Source organism: Thunnus thynnus, chromosome 10, assembly GCF_963924715.1.
Source record: "Thunnus thynnus chromosome 10, fThuThy2.1, whole genome shotgun sequence".
Taxonomy (NCBI): Eukaryota; Metazoa; Chordata; class Actinopteri; order Scombriformes; family Scombridae; genus Thunnus; species Thunnus thynnus.
This window is the reverse complement of record NC_089526.1, coordinates 4,064,028-4,091,478: the sequence shown is the minus strand read 5'-3', so window position 1 is coordinate 4,091,478 and position 27,451 is coordinate 4,064,028. Positions and strand designations below refer to the sequence as shown.

At 40.5% G+C, this 27,451-nt stretch overlaps 1 protein-coding gene across 1 annotated transcript in view; it reads left to right on the top strand.

Moving 5' to 3' along the window:
* Positions 1-27,451, top strand: part of bbs9 (Bardet-Biedl syndrome 9) — a 196,700-nt gene that overhangs the window by 44,599 nt on the left and 124,650 nt on the right. The window contains exons 14-18 of the mRNA XM_067600493.1: positions 2,186-2,290; positions 20,312-20,452; positions 21,915-22,010; positions 22,719-22,891; positions 23,877-24,029. Of these exons, the coding sequence (XP_067456594.1) occupies positions 2,186-2,290; positions 20,312-20,452; positions 21,915-22,010; positions 22,719-22,891; positions 23,877-24,029 (668 nt within the window). The remainder of the gene's footprint in view (positions 1-2,185; positions 2,291-20,311; positions 20,453-21,914; positions 22,011-22,718; positions 22,892-23,876; positions 24,030-27,451) is intronic.

Sequence of the window (27,451 nt, the reverse complement as noted above, 5' to 3'; positions counted from 1 at the left end):
CGGTAATACAATGTCCAGCTGCACTATCTTTATATATCAGGTTTATGTTTGACAGACTCGCATCTCTTAAGCATTCAGTTCCCTTCTGAATGTGTATAAATTTCTATATTCACTGACAGTTGACTTCAAATTAATACACAATGATGCATTTCAAGTGTTATTGACTTACAGTAAAACTCTCTGATAACAAGAGTGAGATGCTTTCTGAGTGAAAGGTTGAGAGCAGGTGTCTGTTGATGACGCTGCATCATCCCTCTTGTAGGGAGAGGATGCTCCTCCTCCTCCTCCTCCTCTGGATGCAGTCATCACGACCGTCAGCCAACAGGGCTGGGTGTAATTTTATTGGGCTTCTGAGGACTACGCGGAGGGGCGTAGTGAGATACAGAGCGAATGTTTGACAGAGAACTAGTTGTTCCTGATTTTAAGTAAGTTGGAAGAAAAAGAAAAAGAGACACTCCTCTTTTTGTCACTACAGTAGATAAAGGTCACATATCTCTGTCTAATAACCACATTTAAAGGAACAGGCTGACTTTTTTTTGGGATGGTGACTTCCCGGCATCTTGTTGTTGCACATTGATTATTCAGTGGAGACACTAATCCCCCCTGTGCCTGGAGATAAATAGGTGCATAAAGCTCCCAATAAAACCACAAATTGTTGTTTTTACATTTTGGTTTATATATAGATTAAACAAACGAGGCACAAAGCGATCATTAAAGCGGTTTAGATGTGTTGGTAGACGTATTTTTTTACCTTTTGACAGTCTTTATGCTGACTGGAGGTTCATATTTAACATACAGCAAAAAACAAACAAGGAAAACTATTCTATTATAGGGTCGTTATCAAAAATATCTGCTTATTTTACATATTGAAACTAATACTGGCTGATACAGTATATGGAAGGGAAGGAGAGATGGATAAGAGGAGGCTGTTAGAGAAGGAACACAGAGAGGGGAGGAAGGAGAAAATGAAAGGATGGATGGTAGAGAGGGGAGATAAGTGTGGGAGAAGAGAAGACGGAGCGGGGGGGGGGGGGAGGTCACGCTGTCGGGGCGTCTGACAGAGTGTGGAGAAAGTCTCTCTCTGCTTTTTATCGTTTATCTTCTCTTCTCTTCTGTTTGTCGGAGGGGAGACGTCGTCGTCGTCTCACCTTTCATCTCCTCTCATCCGTCTCTCCTCCTCCTGCGCTGTCTATCCTCAACTCGAGAGGTCTTGTCTCGTCCTCGGCTCCGAAAAAAGGGGGTCAGCGCGCTACTTTATCGAATAAACCGAGAGATACACACAGTTATACACACTCCAGAAACACACAACACACACACCGTCTCCTCGTTTTCATCCGTCCCACAACATACACTTCTTCCATTAGGACACATAACCAACACACACACACACACATACTCGGGGTTCAGTCACCTGTAACAGCCCGAGCTCAGGAACATCACGCCCCATTACACCACCACACTGCCCTGAGTGTGTGTGTGTGTGTGTGTGTGTGTGTGTGTGACTGCATGAAGCCATTAGCTGTAATATATCCTTTCCTCTCCGTCTGTATTTGATCCCTGGTTTTTCTCTCCAGCTTGTTTGCTCTCTCTCTCTCTCTCTCTCTCTCTCTCTCTCTCTCTCTCTCTGTTAGTTTTGGGGTATTTGAAGGGAAGCTACAAGTCATCGCCCCTTTCTCATGCTACATATAAATCCAGTGTGTGTGCATGTGTGTGTGCATGTGTGTGTGTGCACACTTGGATGAAAGTTATAGTTGGTTAATGTTGTTAATCCTCTGTCCTCACCTTGCCTGGAGATTTTAAGCGTAAGCAGAACTCTGTGTGTGTGTGTGTGTGTGTGTGTGTGTGTGTGTGTGTGTGTGTGTGTGTGTGTGTGTTAAGGAGTCTGGTTAGTATTGGGTTTGCTGTATCCTGTCCTGTCCACACCTCGGAAATGCTGACTCTTCAAGTTTATGTGTGTGTGTGTGTGTGTGTTTCATAGGCTGCCTCGTTTCCTTATTCATTTATCAACGTCTTTAAAGAGAGCCGATGTAAAACCAGAACTTCCGATTTTTGTTCCAAAACCAAAGAAACGTAATTCAGAAACACACTGATATTTGTAAAAATGCCAATTATTAATTTCCGTCTCTCAGCAGGGATGGTACATTCTTTTTAAAAAACATCATTTGATCTCTCTCTCTCTCTGCAGATGTTGGTTCCTCTACAGTTGTGGCGTTTTCAGCTTTCCTTAACGGCCGCTATCCCCCCGCTGATCTGACCGGAGACATCACCGTGTCCTACAGCTCGCCCACAGGTAAAAAAAAAAAAAAAAATGCCCACATGACACAATCTGTACCGGTTTCATGAACGTGTGCTAGTTTTATTTCCAATCAAAACCTTTATTTGAACAGAATAATCACTCTGACAGATGGCTTTTTCCACACACACACACACACACACACACACACACACACACACACACACACACACACACACACACGGTGGTCGTAATGAGTTTCTCACACAGAATAAATCAATCAAACTTCGCTCTGAACTTGTTTGGCCATAACTGTGTTGAAACGCCATCTGTCTTTTTCACCGATGGTGATGACATATGCATTGATACAGAAAATGACTATACAGAATCACAGCAGCACGATACACTATGAAAAACAGAACGTTGTTGTTAGATGTTAAATACTTTAACAACTGAATATAGCAGCCGTATTGCTGCAAGCTGATCATTTTAGTCGTTAGTTTACTTTTTTAACAGGACTGACAGGTGACTGAGTGCACAAATAACTTTAAATTTAAAAAAAAAAAAGGTAAAATATCTTAGTTGGATTGCACTGATGTGACTGTTTGCTGTTGAGAGGCAGTAACATGGAGGAATATCTGTCTGCTCACTCGTTACCACTGGAATATTTTTGCAGTCAGCATAATTCACATAACGTATAGATGCATAGCTATCGGTAAATAGCGTTGACTAAAAGAGCAGCACCTGCACACTGACTCTAAACCACAAGTTTAATTGAATAGACAAAGTTTCAATCTCAGTTGGATCTTCCTCATGTCAAAATGTTTAAAAGTGGTTGCCACACCTAAGTTTTTTTTGCTATTTTCCTCCAGTTCTTCTCCTGTTTTGTATTATGTCTTGGTAAGACGTAGAGTCAAACAGCTTCAGGATCAGTGTGAATTCAGTTATTCAAGTTCAAACATTTTCAACCTGCGTGTATATGTGTCTTCGCCTCACTTCATGCCGCATCCACTCAGGTCTTTCTGCTGACATTGTATGGAATACTGCCAGACAGATAGATAGATAGATAGATAGATAGATAGATAGATAGATAGATAGATAGACAGATAGATAGATAGATAGATAGATAGATAGATAGATAGATAGATAGATTTGTTTGACAAAATTTTAAACATACATGAAAGGCTGATCACAAAGACAGACTCCATATAAGATTTTTAAAAAAATTGTTGAGGATTAAAATAAACAAAAAAGCCCCTAGGGTTTATTTCATGTGGTCTCCTCACATTTCCAAACCCGGTCTATCATTAAACATAACTCCCTCTTTGAGTTATTGTATGTGAAGTGTCATGTAACACCATTACTGCCCAGTTCTGACCAGAATGGCATTCATGCAGGGTGCAACTAGTATGACACCAAACCAAACCAGCAGCAACATTTAACACTATTTATTTTTTCTATAAGAGCTGAGAAGGATGCTGACTATTTCATCCATACATTTAGCACCTGACCAACTGTCTATGTCTGACTATGACACTTTATTTTGAAAACTACAATGACATTTAACATCATTTACAGACAGTGAGAGTGTTCAAAAGGTAGTCAAAAGTGCTGGTGAATATCTACAATGTAACAGCATTAGCATTAGTGTAAGTTACAATATAAAATCAGTTACAGTCTGAAGCATCAGATCCAGTGTTCTGTAACAGCGCTGAACACCAGCTGCTAACAGAAACGCTCACTTTGACGTAAGGACATCTGGGCTCCTTCCAGACAAGCCCAGTTCATCCCCCTGCTCCCTCCAGGCATCTGTTTCCAGGCCCTGCGATATTTCTGGAAGATATTACTTTCCCCTGCAAACCAACAAAACCACTCTTTATTTCAAATGTCACGGACCTCCACTTTTTTTTTTTTTTTTTTTTGCTTCAAAATACTGATTTCAACGTCGTTCAAAAAGCAGCTTATGAAAAAAATCAGTGTTTTCATGCTATTGTTTCACTTGGATTGCATTTGCTTTGGCAGGCCTCTGTTGGTGGAACAGTTCCCCCTCCCTAGAAGCACATTTAATGTGAAATGTCTGGAAATATTGGGAAGTGTTTCTTTTTTGTTAAGCTTTATTGTGATGCTAAAAATAGCTGAAAATAACTAGTCTGGAGTATTTCAATGGGGCTTGAAAGCCAAGCAGCTGGGCGAGAGTATGTAGGGGATGGATCTCGTGCTTTGGAAGAGAGACGCGTCGGACTAGAAGTAAAATTGGAAGAGGTTTATGAAAGGTTGGAGGAAGAAGAAGAAGAAGCACGACAGGATGGAAAAAAACAGAAGAGAGCTGAGGTACGCTTTGAGATAGATCAGGAGAAGGAGGTAAGGAGGTGAGCTATGCACGAGTGGAGAAGAGAAAAAGGAGGAAAAAAGTGTTTCGGGGGAGAGAAAGGGAAAGGGAGGTGGTGGAGATGAGAGAGGAGGCAAACAGGGAGGACATGTGTTGTTAGGGTGTGGACCTGAAGAAGAAAATGGAAAAGGAGGAGATATGAAGCAATCTAGGTTGTAGTGGAGAGGCAGAATAAGGGAGAACCAGGCTCATGTATATTATGTGGACAACTGTTGCTATACCAGCTTCCGCTCTTCGGGGAATGTTTTCCACCAGATTTTGGAACCTGGCTGCATCTCAGTTCATCCCAAAAGTGCTTGATGAGATTGATGAGGTTAAGGTCAGGCCAAGTTCTTCCACAGCAAACCGGTAAAACCATCTATTAATGGACCAAGCTTTGTGTATGGGGACATTGTCATGTTGAAATGGAAAAGGGGAAAATGGGCTCGAAAAACAGTCCCAGACCCAAAGCACACATATAAACAAGTTCATGTCCACACACTTTTGGCCATATATGTCAGCTGGCAGTGTACAGGGAAGTTTGTACCTGCAGACTAATCCAGGGAAGCAGGTGGAAGTAAACAAGGTGCCATTAACTGTGATGACTTGTAAACCTTTGCAATAAAATAAAAGTGTATGTAAAGAATGTTTTCAACTGCTTCAATTTTGTACAACTTTTACTAAGAAATATGTCCAGGAGATCCTGTTGAGAGCAAAAAGCCCCTGGTTATGTAAAAGTTAGGTGTCTAAAAAAAAAACTTCTTTTTATAGATGCTTGGAGGTGTTTTTCATCTGTAAATCATCATGATTTACTTACCGGGTTATGCTGTTATCAACTGATACAACAGTAGTGGCAGTTTCCAAGCTTTTCAACGCTTTCATATGTTAAAAAATGGTCTTTTATCTGATTACAAGTGCAAGAAAACAAGTCTGGGTGATTGAAAATCATATGTTAGCAACTTAAGCTTGGGAACTTTTTCTGGCTAACACCTTGTCTACACTGGCTGCGTAACAGAAGCAGCAGCAGTTGCAGTCCTCCGTTGGTGTGAGTGGGCGCTCAGACAGAAAACTGCACTACATTAAAAAATGAAAAGAGGCTGTGTTGCTTCAGATACCGGTGAGACGATGAAATACCATTTAGGAAGGAATCTGAGTAGTAAATTCATTAGCTAGATGTGTCACACTGCCAATGTGGACAGCTATATTTAATACTTTTTTTGTCCAAAGACGATATCTTAACACCCACTTTTATGTAGGCTATCTTCATCCGTCAAAGTCTGCAATCAATCCAACCATTCATCCTTTCACTGTCAATAAAACTGTGTTACTTGCTACTGCAGGAATGGGGGCATCACTAGAGAGGGCAGCACATCAATCAGCAAGTGCATTTATCTTTACGTATCACCTAGATGCTCCAACACATATCCACCATCAGGTACGAAAGCAAAACTTCCCGTTATGCTCATCAGCTCCAACCGTCACGTGGAGTCCGATGTGCTCTTAACACCGAAAATGGTCGTCTTAAGAGCGTAGATGAGTATTACGCGCGTGTGTTCGTCTAACCTCGTCGTCGTGTGTTTCCCGCGGTGCTAATCTCCATTAATGCCTCGTCTCCTCTCGTCCTCTAAATGCTCTCCTGGTATGGGAGGAATGCATCACTTCGCCTCTGTCTCTTCTTCTTTCCCCTCTCTCTCTCTCTCTCCCTGCTCCCACCCAGGGGTGATACGCCTTAACACCACCTGCCCCAACATAACACCATCCCCACCCCGTGGCTACCGTTGCCCGTCTTTAAGCCCTACAAAGGGCTTTGACATTTAAGAAGACTGTTGACTCCTTAAGCCCTTCAAAGGAAAACTCAACGGTGGCTGGAGTCGTTACAATCTAGAAAGAATTTCATTAGTGCCCCTCTGTGATTTTCCCCCCTAACACCCTGACAATGGGCTCTACACAAGCACACTTTCAGTACGATCAAGCGGTCAACTTGGCATTTACAATACATTGTTAGTTCATACACAATGGGGCATTTTCATCCGAGCTGTCAAAGATAAGTTGCGACTGTGCGAATAATTTCCATAAAACACGGGCCAGCTATGATTCATTGGTTTGCTAAGCCAGTTCGTGTGGAAACCTAGGGAGCTAAGTTGGCAGTCTTTGTTGTTTTCTCCTGTTTTATTGCGCTTGCCAGAATGACCAGCATCTCCATATGTTGATGTCTTCTAGGAGGCTGCAGTATTTTTTCGTTAGGTCCTTGTTAAACTGCCAGGTCTGCAATCCATTTGTTTGCTTGGAACCTTTTTGTGGTCCAGCTGATTGTGTAGTTGGTGTTGGTAGTTTTTTTTTTATGTTCTCAGCTCTGTTTGTTGGTGTGCACAATTTGTCAAAAAAAAACTTAACAGATGTGGTGGAAAGTTTGGCCAATGACCAAGGAACAAGTGATTCATATTTTGGTGCCTCCTATCCTAAAATAATGAGATAAGTCACTTTTGTTTTCTCATGAACTATTGCTCTCACTTTTATAAAATAGAAAACCTGGCAGATATACGCAAGATCTGTATGCAAATGCACATTAAAAAGTTCTAAACACTTAATTACTCACATACTAAATTTTGATGAATTTGCAGCCTCGGGAGAAGTTTGTGCTCACTGAGGGCTTTCTGGTTTTCAGATTAGTTGCATTAGAAGGTTTAGTTTTCCATTTCATCTACAAAATCTAGATAATAACGGATCTTTTTTTTATGTTCCCTGATGGTTAATGTCTCATTGAGAATGTGGGCTGTTAGTGATAATCCATAACCAGCTGTTGACATTTCCTTTAATCTTGCCCCCTTTTTTCTTGTAGTTGTTAATCATTAAACTACAGTTACAACTACATCTCTATTTACATATTCTTATCTCTGTAGCCTACGTTGGACAAACATTTTATACCATACGTTTGCTGATAACAGTTATAGAGAAGACATGTACTAGGCGTGAGGACACTAAGGGTAGGTCATAGCTCAGGGTCAGCTGCAGAACATGATTTCTATCTACAGTCTTAAACATGATTTCCTTTAGTTAATTTAGAAAATCCAACAACAGCGGTTTGTACAGAAAAAGGATCTAGGAAAAGTCAAGAAAGGGATATTTTAAAAGCCAAGATTTTTTTATTTATTTTTTTAAATTTCTAACAGACTCTAAAAAAAAAAAAAAAAAAAAAAGTTGTTATGGTACTTTTGGTGGTTCTGTATTTAATTATAAAAGAGAACACCTCAACCTTCTCAGCTATTAGTGATATAATAAAGGCTTGCAGTCATGAAACATTAACCTTACTTCTTTTTTTTTTTTTTTTTTCCTACCACACCAGCTAATGGATCCAGAATTTCACTCCTTTCAGCCAGTCTAATTTCTCCGCCGTTACAGGAGATTTTAGAACAGGAAAGACTGATTGAACACTGGCTGGCAGCCGGCCAATAGCGGCTACTGTGTGTGTGTGTGTGTGTGTGTGCCTTCTTGCTCCATTTGACATGTCCTTTACGTTTAACTGGAGCTTTCACTCAACATTGATGCTTTTAGTTCTTTTTTCTTTTTTTTTGTCTTTTTTTTTCTCTCCTTCCTCTTTGTGTTGTTCTAGCATTTTTTTTTTTTCTTTTTTCTTTCCTCTTGAATTCTGCTTTTTTCTTTCTTTTCTTTGGCAAAGCGGAGTGGTAAGAAGAGATCCAGACAAAGTAATGACAGAAGTTAGCATGTATTGTAGGATTAGACAATACTGCTAAATATGAACATATTTTTTAGAGTTTGTTGTTAATCCTGTGTTTGACAGAGGTGGATCAGCCATAAAAGAGCAGAATGAGTTACTTTGGTTTGATAGTTATTTGAATATTATCTCATATGAAAGAACAAAGAGAGAAAATTGGAGCATTTATTACACATCTGGAAACATGTTTTAATTAGTGTAGTAAATCACCAATTAGACCTGCAGTACATGAATTTAGAAGGAGGTTTCTGTTGCTGTATTGCATGTGTTGTTAAGTTCTCAGTATTGTTAATTAATAAATGATTAAAATATCTGTATATTTAAATGGAAGATTAAACTATTGCAGCGATCGTGGAAGAGTCGTTACAGGGAAGAGAGACAGCAGTAAAGAAGTGTGACTTTCATCAAGTTTAATAAGACGTGAACTTTCTGACTCAGCACCTCAGTGGCTTTTCATTGGCTCGCAACCTGCCATCTGCTTCTCATTCACCTTCGCAGGAAATCCTCGTCGACCAATCAAATCAGAGCTTAATCTGCCAGACTTCTATTGCGGCAGCCCAAAGGTTAGAGAAGCAGGAGGCTGACTGTTTAAATCCCAGCGCGGCTGAGAAAATCTGGCAGTGGGGAACAGGGGATAAGTTAAGAGATGCTCTCCCTTCTCCTAACGAAAAATTCAGGTTTCGCAACCTGAGGTTCCTTATTGTCCTGGTTTCAGTGTTTCTGTTCCGCGTCGCTGCTGTTTAGTTTAGCACGCCTCCAAATAGGAGACAAAGGAAGATTTTTATTTTACCTTCCATATGTAACTACTTTAAAATTGAATACACACACACACACACACACACAAAAAAACTCCATAAAATATCAAATATTTCCAGTTGCATTGCACAAGCACATTCAAGCAAAACGCAGCATGACTGCTGCAGCCCAACCTTATTAACTCAGATGCTGACGTGTAAAAAAGGGTTTTTTTTCCACAGACGGTCGGACAAAAATGAACATTTATACCTTTTCCACATTCACAAATTTATGTCGAACATTAATGCGGTAGTGATGTATAGTTTCAGGAGGAGTCTGTGAAAATGTGAATGCTGCTCCTTCAGGTGCCGCAGTGTTACACGTTGTTAGACACAATCAGGGCTGTGACTTACTATTTCATTATTTTCATTATTGATTCCTTTTATTGTCTCCATGGGGAAAAAAATGGAAAAAATGCTTCATACTAATCACTCAGAGGCTAAATCGATGTCTTCAAAGTGCTTTATTTGTCCAACAAACAGTCCAAAACACAAGATATTCAATTTTACAATCATATAAAAGAGAAAAGTAGCGTTTTTGAGAAGCTTGAACTTGCAAATGTTTCACTTATTATTTATTTTTAAGATATTTTTTTGCATTCATGTCTTTATAGTTGAAAGTGCAGAGACATACAGGACACATGGGTAGAGAGAGGGATTGAAAAATGATTAATTGATAACAAAAATAATTGCTTAATTGCTCTACTATTTGATTGAGCCTTCTATAGGATAAAAACCAACATTTATGAAAATGGTCGATCCCAAATTGAAACATCGAAATGCATCAAAAGTAGAAATACTGCATATTAATAGTGGGCAGCACAGTTACACTATATTTTATAGTAATGCAGAGCCATTAGTGGACACAGATGTAGTAAAGCTCGAATGTGGCGTCACAACACAAGTAATCAGACAGATTTTCCTCAGTTTAACGCACATTATTCGTCTATGAATGTGCTGTACTTTCTTTGAACTGTGCATTTTTTCTGTCAACTTTAATGTGAAAGTTAAATTATCAGCCCCAAACAAGCTCCTTCTTGTTCAAAGTAAGCCTTCCATATTATAGTTTTGCACGCAGATTTTTTTTTTTTTTTTTTTTTTTGCAGTGACTGATCACAGTAGACAGTTCAGTTATGTTCACGGTTGTTTTGTCTGCTGAATACAGACGCAGATTTATGCTTCCTGCCAACGGGAATAGTTTCAGTCTACCTGTTTTTGTGTATTTTCTGGACTCTGCATGTTTTAACCATGTTTGAAGTACATAAATACAAGTTTATCAATCAGTATCTTGAAATTTAAGTCGGTCATTTTAACTAAATAGTCTCATTTTAACAGCTAAGGTCAACTCTCTCCTTTTCATACTCCTTAAACTCTTGACACTGATCACTTTACAAGGATAGATGTCTTTTTCTCCAGATTCTGTCAGACTAATTTTCATACTAACCTCTTGACGAGCAGCTATTTAATTTGGGATTTGGACATCTTATCGCATTCAGGATCGGGTTTGGCTCGGTCGGCAGGCTGCTTTCTCCTCCAGCGGTACTTTCCAAGTGTGTGGGAAGGCAAATGAAGCGCTCCCAAAGTGTTTTTTTCTTTTGAATTTGTGTATATTCATATGGAGGGAGAGACGGAGGTTTTCCCAGGGAATCCCCTCCTGTTCGAAACAGCAGAGTCCAGTCCATCCAGTGCTGCTTTCTTACTGGTCTGCACCGAATTTCTATTTCTGTTTCTGTTTAATCTTTCAGTTTTCTTTTTTAACCTTCACCTCTTCTCTTCTTCCTCTTTACAGAACTTAATCCCAAAGGTAAGTGTTTGGTCAGTAGAATAGAGCTAGTAGAAACACACACACACACACATTTTATTAAAAAGACAAGCATGTACCTGTACATGTACACATATACAGTACATATATTTGCAGTATTTTTGGGAGATACACCCCCAGTATACTCTTACACACAGAATACACACACACATAATTAAAACTACACTATTTGCATTCCAATACACATACACACTACTGTATATACAGGAAGAGACTGCTGCCTACTGTTTATGTTCCCGTAACGTGATACTTGGCAAGAGTCTGTGCACACACACACACACATACACACACATACTTTTCCACACACACATATACACACTTCCTCACTGTATGGAATAAGTAAATATCCATTTATCCTTTTATACTCTGTGCAGTTTACACAGAAATATCATCTGTCTCGCATACACACACACATACATACAAGACGCACAGAAATGCATTGACTCACATGTTTCAGTGCACACACACACACACACACACATACACATGCACACACACTCCAGCAGTAGTGTTCCTAGTTGTCAGCAAGTGTTTGTTTTAGTCCAAGTTTGTGTGCTTTGATACAGAATAGGATGTCCTGTAATCTATAGTGGGTTTAGAGGCCCTGCAGAAATACACACACACACACACACACACACACACACACACACACACACACACACACTCATACAGCCGTGTTCTTTCTTTCTCTCCATCTCAACTGCAAATTATGTTCATATGCAGCTATTTTGCATCAGCCAAATACATTTTTGGGAATTGTAAACTGGTCAACTTCAGTTTTTTTTTTCTTCCTCAGCATATTAGACAGAAAAATAAAAACTACAGCTGAGCCTTTGGGACCAGCGTACGAATAACAGCAGGAGTGCTGTGTGGAAAGTCGCTGGTTTCGAGGCAAACGAGCAAAAAAGCAACAAATGGATACGAGTCTAAAGAGAAGTTCTGCACACAACATGAATGCAGTAGGAGGGAGCTGGCAACTGCGAGGTGAAAGTCAATACAGCCAGAAAAACTAAGCCACAAATATTTGTAATAGTGACCACACACTCTAATAACTCAATCTAATAATATACTGTACGCAGTTGAGGATCTTTTTTATCACAATTGGCAGCAGCAGCAGTAATGTGTGTCACTCAGCACTTCAACAAACAAGGGACTCTACTAGGCACAGAGCCTGTCAGCTCACACGCTAATTAATAACCGTACCCACGTGTGTAAAAATCACACAGGCAATAAAACACATTTTTGCCAGTTGGCCAATATATAAGAAAAAACTACTTCTGCCAAACCCATATTCAAAAACTGCCACATAAGCTACCTCTGACAGATGTTAACATGACAAATTTAGCAGAAAATCCAAAAGGACTGACATATCAGCATCACTATTTTACTGACTGATGATCCTAATGATTATTGTCATCATCAATTTAAAAGATATTCACATTTGAGAAGCTGTAATCAGAATATTTGGACATTTCTTTTGTAAAATAATGGCTCAAAATGATTTAACTGATGATCAAAATAGTTTCAGACTAATTTTCTGTCAATCTACTAATCGATTAATTGACAGCCCATAGATTGTTTTTACTTGTTTTGATTCATACATGTTTCTAATTTTATATATATTGATTTTTGAATCTTAAGTATTGTGTCAACACTTGCAGCAGCGTTGTTAAGGTTCGGCTAAGTCTCAGTAATTACATAACAGAAAGGTCAGACTGTCTAATATGCTGTAAGACAGGTACATGAACCGTGGTCATCTTGCGTCTAAGAATAACATTTTTATATCCATCAGTCATCCAGACTTCCACATGTGGCTTTTCTGGCCCTGAATGTAGCCATTTAATACAAATAACTAATGCAGAATAGCTGCATATGAACATGATTTGTTCGGAGACTGGGGGTGTACTGTGACTCTGTCTTTTTATCATTTCCTCTGTAACAGACACACATGCATGCGGTATCCATTCAGACACACACACACACACACATGCACGCACACACACCGCTGACATCACTGCAGCTGTGGTAAGAACCTGATCCTGTACAGTGGTCCTCTACCCAAATAAACTCTGTGGTCTCTCTCTACTTCCCCCTCTCTCTCTGTCTCTAACACACACACACACACATATTCCAAATAATTGGAATCAGAGTCCTCTAAAACGGCAGTACAGTGGAGGTATAGCAGCTTTAACAAGTAGCAGCAGTGGTGCTCAATTGTGATTTTTAGTGTATTTAACAGTCGGTGATGTGGGATCGCTTTGTCCGCTATCAGGAGGGAGGTAAAGGGGTCAGATCTATATTCAGGTATATCCACTCTCTTAAAACTTTAAACTCAAACATCTGAAAACTGCACATCACAGCGAGCTAAAGTTCAGGTCAGGCAGAGAATGAAAGGAAGAATCTGTAAGATAAATCTAGTAACCTCAGTTTATTGTAACTGAGTAATTGTGTTTAGTCACTTTTTGGCTTCAGCCTCAGTTCCTGATCTCTAAACTTAAGTAAATCCTCCTTTCTTTCCACTGTATCTTGTCATCCTCCAAGTCATCAATCCTGACTAAAACTATGACATTTGACGTAGGCAAATTATGTAAGATTTATTTATTTCCATGGTAGCGCTGACAAATTCTGATCCAGCGCTTAAACTCAGCTCCCGTGTAGGTGACGTGACCGAGGATATGACTTTAGCAGACACAGTGGCCGTTTCACCAGGCTGGAAATTAGAACTGCGTGTGTGTTCATGTGGCGTGTCGCTGTTTACGCTGATCAGAAAACACCAGATGAGTCACAGATGAAGGCATAGTCTGAGCAGTTGAGTTCAGACTGACATTATCACTGCATCAAAAAAATTGCACTGTGTTGTGTAGTTCCCAACAAATAATCTCTAGCTAAAAAAAAGACAAGGTGATACGGCAAAAAAGGTGAGTTGCAACGCGCTGCATTGGTCAATTAAATGCGTGCAATAGGTAACTTTTTAAAGGGGACATATTCTGCACATTTCCAGGTCTATAGTTATATTCTGGGGCTCTACTGGAATATCTTTGCATGATTTACAGTTCTGCAGCCCCTCAGTTCAGCCTCTGTCTGAAACAGGCCGTTCTGTTTCACTCTTCCTGATCGCCAGAGACGGTTAGAAATACGCAAACACGCACGCACAGGAGGTTGAGACATAACACCAACAAAGTCACATGTGTGACCTGGATGATGCAACCGACCTGATAAAGGGGACTGGCACCTCATCAACTTTTCATTTTTTCGCCTAAATGCACAGGTCATGTATGTTCATCATTAGCTAGCATCAGTGCTTTACCGCCTATACCAGCAGTCTCATAACCTATTGGTTGGAGCTACGATTCTGTCCTCCAGAGGCTGCATAGCCAGTACTCCGAACACAAAGCATTAGACTTTTGTAGGTAAGTAGCCAACTTTGTTTTTCTGGCGGGGGTGCCTTGCTAACTTACCTGCTTAGTGCCTCCGCACATTGTGAGTGAATTGTGTGCTGTATTAGCTTCTGGGTTTTATAGTCGACCAACCAGTCTCGCTGAGGTGTTTTCTCCCCTTTACAATGGTTGTGTCGACAGTTAGGGAACCGTAGTGGAGAGTAATTTGTTTCGCTCCTTGGTTACTATCAATTTATCAGTTTTCGCCCCGCAGCCAGGGGAGGAGGAACTGCCTCCGCATGCTAGCTTACTTTGTCCTGTTCGGGCTCTTAGACAGTACGTAGATATGTCGGCTGGGTTCCGTAAGTCTGATTTGTTGTTTGTCAGTTATGGAGGACACAGGAAGGGTTGTGCCTTGACTAAACAGAGGCTCTTGAGCTGGGTTGTCAAGCATACAAACTCAGGGGCCTCCATTTATCCTGGTGAAATGACATTCAACCATTCATTGTCACTCGGAGTCTTGACAAGAAGATTCTGTAGGAGACGCCTGCTGGGTGCCATTTCCCTTTATCAGGTTGTTTGCATCACCCAGGTCACAGGTGTGACTTTGTCAGTATCATGACTCGACCTCCTGCGCATGTAATGCATATCCAGATATTTCATACTATCTCTGGCAGTCATCCAAAATGCATAGAACCTTAGTTACATTAGTAACTCCTGTTTTAGCTCCTGTGTCTTTAAGGCCCACCTCCTGATTAGCTGTTCTGATTGGCCAGACTTCAGGCCGCTTGGGAGGCAAAGTCAACAAACTATGAAACAAGCCATAGTAGCAGGATTTCACTACTTTTTCTCGTTCTTTACTCCAATTTTTAAACTTCTCAAATACATCCATACATGTTTGAGCCTAAATCTGATGCAAAATATGAACACAACACATGGAAAACCATTAGCGATAACCATAGCAACCAAGGCTGCGGAACAGAGCTGTTTATGGACATGCACGATGATGCGACGTCTGCAACGAAGCATTCAGAGCCAGTTGAATCTCTGACTTTTGACTTTCATGGAGCATTTCTACATTTGTTAACCTTACGTTTTGGAACTTTGACAGTATTTAACAGATATCCAACAACATAACAGTACATAAATAACATCATTAAAAGCATAATATGGCCCCTTTAAGTGAGTGCCATAATTCTTTTTTTTATTTGTTATCGTCTAGATGGAGGAAAAACTAATTAGTTTAAAATCCAGACTTTCTTAAAGTGCATTTTTTTCACCTTCTCAGTCACTTTGCTCCCTTAAGAAATAGAAGTTTGAGGTCATTGGTCTCAATATCAATTTAAGTTTAGTTAAAGTTGCTCTAAGGAGCTATAAGCTGTAAGGAGTTACTGCCTTCTGCTTTTCCTTGATAAAATTTTCATTGATCCCTGAGGGTCACTTTAAGCAACAATTAGTAATATAATACAGAAAAACAAAGGAAGGACTCAAATACTATTAAAATCAACAGGTGATGAAGATGTGGTTTGTGTGTTAAGATCAGGTTTTGGGTCAGTACAGCAGGGATGCTATATATGCTGGGAACAGGTAGACCCCTGAGAAGGTTTGATTTTCATTACATTTATATGTCCTGGCTATAAAATTAATTTCATACCTTTTGTTGAACTTAAATATTTAACATAATACAGCTGTACGGAGGTCCTGAACATGAAAATCATGCTTTTTAAACATTAGCTTTGTGAAATTGTAGTTTTACACACACAAACACACACACACACACACACCCACTGATACACATCCGTGCAGGTAAATCTCTGCTATGAGGGGTGTAACCTGGTGGCGACAGTCCTGGAATGTGCAGAGGTGGTGTGGAACATGCTGGGATTTACAACCACACGCATACACACATACTCACACACAGTGGTGACTAGTAAATGGCTGATGGTGAATTTGAGATGGAAAAAATATTTCTCCTGGCCTTTTCCAACCTTTCACGACCCTCCACTCCCTTCCTCTTCCCCTGTTTCCCCCCCACCTTATATCTCGCTTTTCCTCCTTCTCTGTCTCCGTCTCTCATCTTATTCTCGGTTATCTTGTCATCTCTGTTTTCAACACTTTTTATCTCCATCTCTCTCCGTCGCTTTTCCCCCTCCTTGTCTCTCTTTGACTTTTTATTACTCTGCTTATATTTCCTCCTCCACTCTTTCCCCACCCTTCATTAATTCCAGAGGATAGAGTTTCTTATTTTAATGTTAAAACTCCTTGCAACACACTATTAACAAGTGTGAGTGTGAACATTAAACATTCCTTGCTGATTTATTTAAGAATAAGGTAACTTAAAGCTTGCTCTTTGGTTTAAGTAATTCCAGCACTGTTTTTTGAAGCATTTTTTTGAAGTGCATTTTGAAGCGTCATCTCTACAGGTGGTCTTTAATCAAGGTTCCCAGTTTCACAATGTGTTTAAGGGTTTCACTGTGGGCATGTAGAGCTCCCATTGTCAGGGGAAATTAAATGATAAATTCAATAAATGGATGAGCGTTAATGCCACAGATTGAAGTTCACTTGGGGTCCCACGTGTGGTTAGGTTTAGGCTTTAAAAGGGTAAGGGTTAGGGTAAGGGTTAGGGCATTAGGGTTAGGGTAAGGGTTAGGGCGTTAGGGTTAGGGTGTTAGGGTTAGGGTAAGGGTTGGGGCGTTAGAGTTAGGGTAAGGGTTAGGGCGTTAGGGTTAGGATAAGGGTTAGGGTGTTAGGGTTAGGGTAAGGGTTGGGGCGTTAGGGTTAGGGTAAGGGTTGGGGTGTTAGAGTTAGGATAAGGGTTGGGGCGTTAGGGTTAGGGTAAGGGTTGGGGCGTTAGAGTTAGGGTAAGGGTTAGGGTGTTAGAGTTAGGATAAGGGTTAGGGTGTTAGAGTTAGGATAAGGGTTAGGGTGTTAGGGTTAGGGTAAGAGTTAGGGCGTGAGGGTTAGGGTAAGGGTTAGGGTGTTAGGGTTAGGGTAAGGGTTGGGGCGTTAGAGTTAGGGTAAGGGTTAGGGTGTTAGGGTAAGGGTTAGGGTGTCTCATGCTCAAAGTCACTGCTGACTTTTTCTGTATAAAACCAAGACAACGATTTCTCCTTAACCTTAATAAAGTGTTGCCAATGCTTAATCATAATATAGAAATTTTAATAAAGGCGTAGTTACTATGAGTGGATATTGTACTACAAGAAAAACATAAAATACACTCTACATTTACATTATAATCATACATACAGGACCGTACATATTTATGCATATTTAGCCGATTCACTGCATATCACATATACTGCACCATAGCATTTACCATTTTCCAAAGCATAGCACAGTATTTTGGATTTTTAAAATGTTTTTTCCTTCCTTCCAGGCAGCCAGAGGTTTCATTCATTTCAGTATGTTATGAAATTCGACTTGGAGAGACTTGAAACCTGTTTGAGTCAGGCAATCCATCACAGTGTACTGTACATCTTGTCTGCTCTGATTATCATCAACGTTATAGTGCTGTGGCTGTGGAAAATGGCCATCTAAAATCTAAAATATATATGATTTGTAGTAAACGGGATGAAACATGCATAAACCGTTGCTCCTTACATGATTTACATTCACTGCTGTCCCATATACTCCTCCTGAGAGAATCTTAAAAACTTCTTAACCACTTGTCACTTAAAAATTCAAAACCGATACCGTAATTTGGCAAAGATCTGTGTCTGATGTTTCTGCCATTTAGATGATCGGCATTTATCCAGAACTTTCATACTGTGTACACCTGCTGGTGGGAAAATTCAACATCAAAGACGTCTGAGTCAGCTGGATGTTGAAGGAAAGAAAAACAGATCAGACCCAGGAGACAAACAATTCAAGGGTTAGGGTTCAGAGATTTTCAAGTCTGTCTTAAAACAATAGTCAGGTGCCCAGATGGACATTGAAATAGTTTTTTTATCGTCATAATCATTCCTCCTGTTCATACTGGCCATTAGAAGATCCCTTCATAATGCACTTACAATGGAATTGATGGGGGACAAAATCCACAGTCCTCCTTCTGTGCAAAAACATATTTAAAAGTTTATCTGAAGCTAATATGAAGCTTCAGCGTCCAAATGAGTCAAATCAAGTAGATATCTTTCAACGTTACAGCCTTTTTAGTGCCAGAGTCCCTCTTTTTGTTACTATACTTCCACCGCAGCCCAACAGGGAAACATCAAGAGGGAATTCGATGCTAAAAAGACTGTAAATGTGGCAGATATCCACCTGATATGACTCACTCAGACTGCTGAAGCCTCATATAAACTTCACATCAACTTTTAAATGACTTTGTGAACACACTGTGGATCTTGGCCTCCATCACTTACATTAAAAGCACATTTGAAGGGGATCTTTTAATAGCCAGTATGAACAGGAGGAATGATTACAGCGAGTAAAAACCTCTTTCACTGTTCATATGAACACCTGACTGCTGTTTTAAGACACACTTGAAAAATTGTGAACGGATCCTTTAAGTATCACAATCATTAACTGTTAATTTTCCAATATGGACAATGTATAAGGGGTTTGAACTTCTGATTGGTAACTAAATGAACTCACTGCATATTCACTTTGACAACATGTGTATCTAACCTTCTGCAATATGTGATTTGTTGTTTAACTATTCGATCACCCGGTACGAAGGGTCAATGAGAAATTAAAACAAGGGAGGATAGAAGAAAGTGGACCACAGTCAGACTTCCTCTCTAAAACTCCATCCATTTTCTCTCTCTCTACCTTGCTTCTCCTCTGTTTTCTACTGTTTTTCTTGGCTTCCCTTCTTCTTCTTCTTTCTCTGCCTCAATTCATGTATTTAAACCAAATTGAATTATTCATATAATCACATAATAATTGCATGTCTGGAATGAAAAGGTGCACAGTAGTGGTAGGTAATTATTACTATCTGTAATAACCTGGAACATTCCATAATTAAAACATCCCTCCCTCCCATCCCGGCTGTCGTTCCTCATATTATTTCTCTTTCAGTCTCCCTCACGCTGTTTTATTTCCACTCCTTTTTCTGCTCGACTCAGGTTTTCTCCCTCCGCTGTCGTTAGCTCACCTCCTCTCCCCCCCTGGTTCCCTCGCTCCATCTCTTCTTAACAACTGTTTTCCTCCATCCCTCCTTTCCCTCGTTCTGTTATTCTAGCTAAGTGTAGATTTCTGCCAAGCTCAGCACTGCTTAAGCTCAGAACACAGTTATAGTTGGCCTTAACTCTCCCCTTCTCCTCTCACTCTCTCTTTTTTTTTTTTCTTCTCAAAATTTCCCCCCCACTTTTCACAAAACTTCCCTTTCGGATCTTCGACAAACACGTTTTCAAGCCCGGTGTTGATGTTGAGTTTCTCGGTCTCATAGCTCTCAGATACTCATGTAATCTGAATATCTGCAGTGTTGACTGTGTTAACAAATGTTAGCCTGACTGCTGTTTGGAGAGAAAGCCTAAAAGTCGATGTGCCGACTTGTTTGATTCGCTGTAGGGGATGTTGGCGGAGATGGGCGCCACTTAAAGGGGAAGTGGGCTGTGAGGTTGTATAAGATTGTTTTTCAGGAAAAGAGCAACAGGAGGGCAGATATTGGAGTGTAGTATAGAATAATGGAGAATTAATTGATATTAATAATAATTAGTGTAGTAGTAGCATTCTTATTCAGTGGCTATTCAAAAGGACAACTTCTCTGTTAACCAAAAAAAAATCAATTTAATGAAGGTCTAGGATTTACTTGCAAACAAACATACACAGAAACTGTAACAAAGGGTTTTGCAAATAACTATTTACAGTTGGAAAGAAGTGTCTGCTGCAGAAGTCTACACCCTTAGTAGGAGTTGGCAACTCAGTGCTACAAAGTGGAGAATTGCAGGCATTCAATTGTGGCAAACATGGGGAAAATGCAACAGAAAAATATAAAAATGCAAAACATTAAAAAGTAAAAATGTATCTATCTTTTGTTTCCTCAGGAGTTCCCAGGGTTCTTCAGGCCAGGTTCAGTCTTCCTCTTGCGTTGGTTTGTGTTCCTTCTTCTCCGACCAAAACCACCAAGTTTAAGATCACTGTGGACACCAACCAGCCACCAGTTGACCTCAACGCCATCTTCTCGGGTAAAAACACACACATCTTAACGCTGACGAACACTGATTATCTGTCTGTGCTGTTTGCATTTGAATCACAAATTTCTTATAAATGGAAGAATAGAGTTTTGTTTTGTTTGCTTGTTTGTTTTTGGGGCCTTTTATTAGAGAATCATCAGTTGATAAGTGACAGAAAACAAGTTGAGAGAAAGATAGGGAACAACATGCACCAACACTCTCCTTTTTTAAAAAAATATACAGGAACATTTGCTGCTGGTGCTTGAAAAATTGTTGATGAGGTTTGCTCATCAGATTTTTAGTTATTGGAAGTAGATGACTGACTACAGTTTATTACTTTGCCAGTTTTTGTTGACAGTGCAAGATGGGTTGAAGAAAACATTCTGACACTTAGATAGAAAAACAGTGCCTCCATACATACAACGTAAATCAACATACAGCCATCAGACACTGTTAAAACAAGCTATTAGAAAACTGTCTGCAGCATACAGTAGTTTAGCAGATCAAATACTACGGTTAGATTATTGGTTAAGCTAGACATAATTGATGTATTAAGAGAACTGGATACTGTTTTCCACATTTAAAGGAGATTCTCAGGCTTTCTTACAGATTTTCCCTGACTGACGCACATGAACGGCACAGATTTCATAACATGACTTCTTAATTTTTTATTAGACCCAATCGCTCAAATTGTGTCAAGACAAAAGAGTTATCTCAATTATGTGTGATGTTCAGTAAAAGTTTTTCATTGCTTCACAGCTGTGTCTTTTGCAATGGTTGTGTATGAGGGGAAAAAAGACTGCTTGAGGTCTAACTGTAAATTACATTAACCAAAATCAGCTGAAACAGTCCGTCCTTTTCAAAAAAAAAACAATACAAGCATTATAATACTTATCTGTTCAGCTCTCCTAAAATCGACAAGTTATACACTTACAAAGTCCGTCAGGGGTTCTCAGCCAATGTTGCGTAAGAGCAGAGGGTCAACAAAGCGTCCGCTAGAGGGCGTTAAACCGAGTCATATGACCTGAGCATGAAATAAAAGCTGAGAGAGGGAATGAGAGTTGTGTAACTGTGAGAACGTGTATACATTTATGTGAATAATGAACTGTATCTGTATACGTGGGTGTGTATTTATACGAATGTGTTTATGCATGTTTATTTATTTGTGACTCTGTTTGTGTGTGTGTGTGTGTGTGTGTGTGTGTGTGCGTTTCAGCTCTGGGAATCTTTATTCTGTTTCCCAGTTATCAGGCAATCAGCTACAATCAGCAGCTCTGACGTCTAAACACACACTCAGTGCTCATCCTGATTGTGTGCTGCTTTTTTTTTGTGTAAAGAGGGATTTGTGCCTCTTATATCTTTGTGTCTTTGTGAACAGTGTGACTGTATTTTGTTCACCTTTGTTGGCGTCCTGCATCATGATAGGCCTGTCCTATCTGTCTCATCACACTGCTCTCTCTGTCTCTCTCTGCAGAGTTTTCAGCAAAATCAGAAGATAAGGATGGGAATAGTTTGGCTTTCCAGTTCCTGTCAGGAGCCAAGGTTACTGTGCTGGCCTCGAAGACCTCCCGTGAGTCTGACAACAGCACTAAATGAAGAGGATTTTTCCTTAGAAACAATGTTTTCATAAGACACTAGTTTACGTCTACGAAGGTTTAAACATGGGTGCAATCTATCTCTGATACAGCAATGATCCAAGACTTAAAACCTTTTACCAGATGCCATCTCCAAATGATGTCCATTCCTCTTTTAGTGCCTCTCAGTAACTTTTGATACTCTTAATTTCAGCACTTATTGATACCTCTTGAACCTCTTGGAAACACCTTGTCGAAACATCTTGTTACTATTAATGCTTCATGATACCTTTTTATAAAATGCAATACCTCTTGTTCCCTTTTAATATCTCATAATACTTTGTGATACTTAATCATACCCCCTTTGACTCCTTTTGGTATTCCTTTGGTATTATTTCTTTCAAAACTTCTTTAGACCATGACAAACCTCCTGAAGTCGAGTCTGACTGAAGACGTTTGGCTATTTCTTTATTACACCTGTTGACACATTTCTGACCTTGTTGACACCTTTAATTTTGACTCATTTGAAAGTTTAATGTTGACACCTTTCCTTTGATACCTTACTAGCTCTTAATAGCTCTATTAATCAATGCTTTTTGATATCTATAATGAATTTTCAGTAATAGTTTTTATTGTTACAATAGCCAGCCCCTGTCTAAGTCCGTCTATCTGTTTGTTTGTTTGTTTGTTTGTTTGTTTGATAGAACGTTACCGTATTCAGAGTGACAGTTTCGAGGACATGTGGTTGGTGGTGAAGGAGTTGGTCCAGAGGTTCGACCTGCATTTCTCCAAATTGGGAGTCAAAGACTTCAAGAAAAGCTTCAGTGGACCAGTCCCACTGCAGGAGTACTTCCTGTCTGTAGACCACCACTTCCAGGTACACACACACACACACACACACATACTTTTTTATGTGGGGGAGTATGGAGTTAGGTGACACACCAAAGAGTTATACAGGTAGGCAGAGACAGGTGGCGTGCAGGCATTGTGAACAGATTTTGGATCCCATTTGGTGCATCTTTTTGTGTGTGATAAATAAATATCCTGTTAGTGTTGTTGGTCAACGTTACAAAATATTATTACAAATTTGGTTGCAGAGGTCAGGGGTCAGAGTGAACTGTAGACTTTCTTCCCATCTTCTGGATGGGACAGATGTAGCAGAACCAACAGGGCTGAGTAACTTGTATAATTTTAATTGGATGGAGCAGTATTTTTATCAGTTATTTCTACTGCAGCAGGTTTTTTGTAATGTGTGTTGAAGTAATAACAGATTTCATTTGGAGAAACTGGAAAAATTAGTTAGTTTCCAATAATGTGCTTCTAATCCTTAAATTCAATAAAGGAGTTGTCATGATACATGTGCTGCAGGTCTGTGATGCCTTTTTGTTTCCAATTAATAAAGTTTAGATGTTTTTTATTAAGTTGTATATCTGTATTGTTCCATAGTGGAGTGTATTTGCATAACATTATGCATTATTGGTTTTCTGTAGTTTCCACCAAGCTGGCTTCAGTTATTTAGAGTTGTAGCTAAACAGACAAACAGTTGACATCACAAGTGGCAAACGTGGCTTTAAGTTCACAAATGTCAGAGGGGAAACAATGATCAGTTAACACTAAATACAGCAAAGTTTCCTTCTAAAGTGAACAATATCTGCAGCAGTTTGTCTATAGTTGATGCCTCAGTTGACCTTAAGAATAAAAACCTGTGAATATATACAGGCCTTCAAATTGAAATGTGCTGTTTGTTCCACTTTGTTCTGACATGAGGTGAAAGCAACAGTAGTGAATGAAACATGAAACTAATTTTTTATTGTCACAGGTATAAATATGTGTCTCCCTGGATGTGTGTTTCTGTGTTTCAGCTGCGTGTCAGTGCTCAGCAGTACCAGGACCTCCTGTCGGAGCGGGCGGTCCAGTTCAGAGCCATCCAACGCCGCCTGCTGACTCGATTCAAAGACAAAACCCCGGCACCCCTGCAGAACCTGGACACACTGCTGGATGCCACTTACAGCCAGGTCAGACACACACACACACACACACAGATCTGTTGGGGTGCTTTAATGGAAAGAGGTGATCGGGAGGAACAGCTTGTTCAATGTGACGCATTCAGAGCTTGAAATAGAAAGTTCATGATGAGAGAGTCGAGGTGGGTCGACATCTGATTAGGACGCCCCTGAGAGCAGAGCCCAGGGGTTGATCCAGAACATGCAGGAGAACACCTCAGGAACCCCCAAGAGGATCTGGAGGATATGACAGGAAAGAAGGAACGCCCTGCTACCACGGCGACCTACATGATCTGACAGCCTCTCTCTCCCTCACACACACACACACACACCACACACGCACTCTCACACAAACACTGTTGAAGTGTTAGTGTAGATTTACAGTGTGAGAGTTGTATTCTGCTGATTTATGGACTTCCTGTCTTAAGGTGATTAGCTGTGAGCTCGCACACTCACACAGGCATGAAGTCACATTAGTTTAAACATATACAACCTGTTACTGGTACACTTGTATCAGGACGCTCGTGTTTAGACTCTCTGTATCCCTCTCACTCATAGAGTTACGTGTGTGTGTGTGTGTGTCAGCCATTAAGCTCTTGTCTCACCCTCTTTGTTTAACTGTGACGTATGCGAGGGTGGAGCTGCGTTTACTGTCACTGTCATATCGCGTGTGTTAGACAAAGTGATGGTTCCTTGCCCCCGCTGTTTACTCGAGAGGCCGGCTTGGCAGCTCCACCACCATTAGCTTCTCATTAGCGTAGCGCCGCTGCGTGACATCATCTCTTCATTAGCTGTTGAAGCTGTCAGTACGTCACTGTTTTGACTCCCTGTGATCAGAGCCGCTCTCTCTCTCTCTCTCTCTCTCTCTCTGTGTGTCCAGCGCGGTGTTCTAACAGCACATTAATTTAATACACATTCTCACTCTCAGAGTTCAAAGACGTCGTTGGAGCTTAATGAGAGGGAATTAATGAGCGTGTTGAAGTTCTTAATGCGATTCTAACACAAATAAACAGCCTTCACCTCACTTGGTCTCGGTTGTCGCCAGGACAAGCTATCAGAGAAACAGTTCAAAACATGTCTGCTTTAAATGTTAATATGGTCGCTTTGTTTAAACGGTGAATGCTAAATGGGCTGCTTTTATATAGCGCTTTTATACAAAGTGCTTTACAATTTGCCTGTCAACCACTCATCCACACACACCATGTTACCGTAGCCGCCTTCCCAAATCTGTGGCTCCGAACCGTAGTTTTGGAGACTTTTGGTTTTAAGCTAATTTACTTTAATTTAGCCTGGCTGGTAACTAGCCTTTAACAGTCTGGACCAAGTCTGCTGTGAAGGCCATGGAGACACCGCCGTAATGTTGCTGGGACTTTATTTCTCTTCTGTGGGTGTGACCACAATGCCTCTGGATAACTATTGAGCTGCACCCTGAGCTTATCTAGACATTACTTAGACTTCATTGCCGTCTATCCTAACATAACCTTTCTTAACAGCGTGTACTTTTACTGAAGAGACTCACTCCCTACAACAAAGCCCACTAGACTACATCACACACACACACACACACAGGTTAGCCACAAGACCACCTTCCTAAAGGGGAAAGGCTCGGCTGGTGACACCATGTAAGGTGCATGCAAGGAGAAATCTGGGGTTCAGTGTCTTGCATCATGCATCCTAAACTAAAACATACATAAAACAAGGAGAGGATACTCCAATCTAGACACAAAGGAGGTCTAGATTGTCTTCATTTGTTAGTCGTGTGTTTCACAGTGTGTCTTCCTCAGGCTCACTCAGCCACAATGCAACGAATACATCACTCCAAAAACTCCCGTAGGGGTCCAGCTGGGTTGTGACTCTGACTGTGAAGGCCACAACAGATGATTCATCATTTTAATACTCATCCAAGCACCTGCTAAGTTTCTCCATTCGTTTCTTCAGGGTTTTCCTTCATTTTCTGTCTGTTCATTGCTATAAAACCGTGTAACCTCTTCAAACTTTGTGTTTCTTGACATCCAAGGCTGCAGTTTGAATTACCTGTCAAAATGCCATCGTCTCCCGCTGCTCTGCCTCCTTCACTCTGCCTGATATCTGGCTCTGATATCATGACTCTGCTCAAAGCTAATGCTTTCTGCTGTCACTCCTGTCCATCACTCGTTCTCTCTCTCTCTCTTCCTCTCTCTCTCTCTCTCTCTCTCTCTCTCTTCCCGCCATCCAGCAGCTCGTATGCGGGAAGTTTCTGACACACTATACACTCTGTAATGTATACACACCCGCCATAATGGAGGCTATCGACGACTGGTCGGAAGAGTGATGAATGCATCAAATTAATAATTCATGTCAGTATTAGGAGTCATGCTGCTGAGGCCGGGGCCAGCTCAGCAGTTTGGCATCTCAAACAGGACGGATTTTGTGAAGATACGTCATGGCTGGCTGGGGGAAAAAAAACAAAAAAAACACAATCCTCATTTTTAAAGAAGGTTGACAGAAGAGTAAGATAAGCCAAAAATCAAATATGCTTTTAATTTGATTATTGATATTTTTGCCTTTTTTCTCATTCCATCTATCAGTGTGGCTTTTTCCCTGTGTTCAATATTTCAGTCATGGTTCCCTTCTGTCATCTTTCCCAACTATTATTCTTCTCATGAGTTGTTTTTCTTCGTAAATCTATTTTTTCTCTTCTGTTTTTTATTCTTTTTTAAAATTCCATTTAATTCCAGCCTTTCTCTCTCTCTTTTTTTTTTTTTGCCCGGTTTCATGCTTTTTCAATCTCTTGACAAGAATGTTGTTTATGAACCATTAGTCATTGAGTTTGAAAAGTGCACCTTTTAGCTTCCCATGTGTGATCACAGGCAGTGCCTTGCTCAGAGGCACTCAGTGGACTTGAAGAATAAAAGTAGGACATTGTTCCTTCACTTCCCCCCCTCATCGTTGTCCTTTTCTGGTCAGTATCAGACATTTGAATCAATGACTTCCTGGTCAAAAAAAGCTTCACCAGGTGCAACCTCACAGGGCTGTTTAGAAAGTAGAAGTTTCATGGATGTTTACCAAACGGAGCCACGGCTCCACGCCAGCAATCACACTGTTGTTAGAATGGCAAAGGAATGTGTGGCCAATCAGGAATGCTGGTGAACCAGGCACCTCTTTCATTTCGGCCCGGGAGGAATGTCTGCTGGGTAAATTTTCTGCATCAATCTTAGGTGATGGTGGGGGGGATTTCCCCCTCGTTAGCGGTGTGTGTCTCCACATGCAGCGACCGGCCATCGCAGACGAGCCGTCAGAGATAAGAGGAACGAGCTCCCTGTGAGAACGGCTCTGTGGTCGGCTGTGCATTTATGCAGCAGAGGATAATATTTCCATTGTTCATGCTGCCTTTATGAGCCTATATTTTATTCATGAATTCCTGAAAGCTAGCGAGCCACGTCTGACTCGATGTG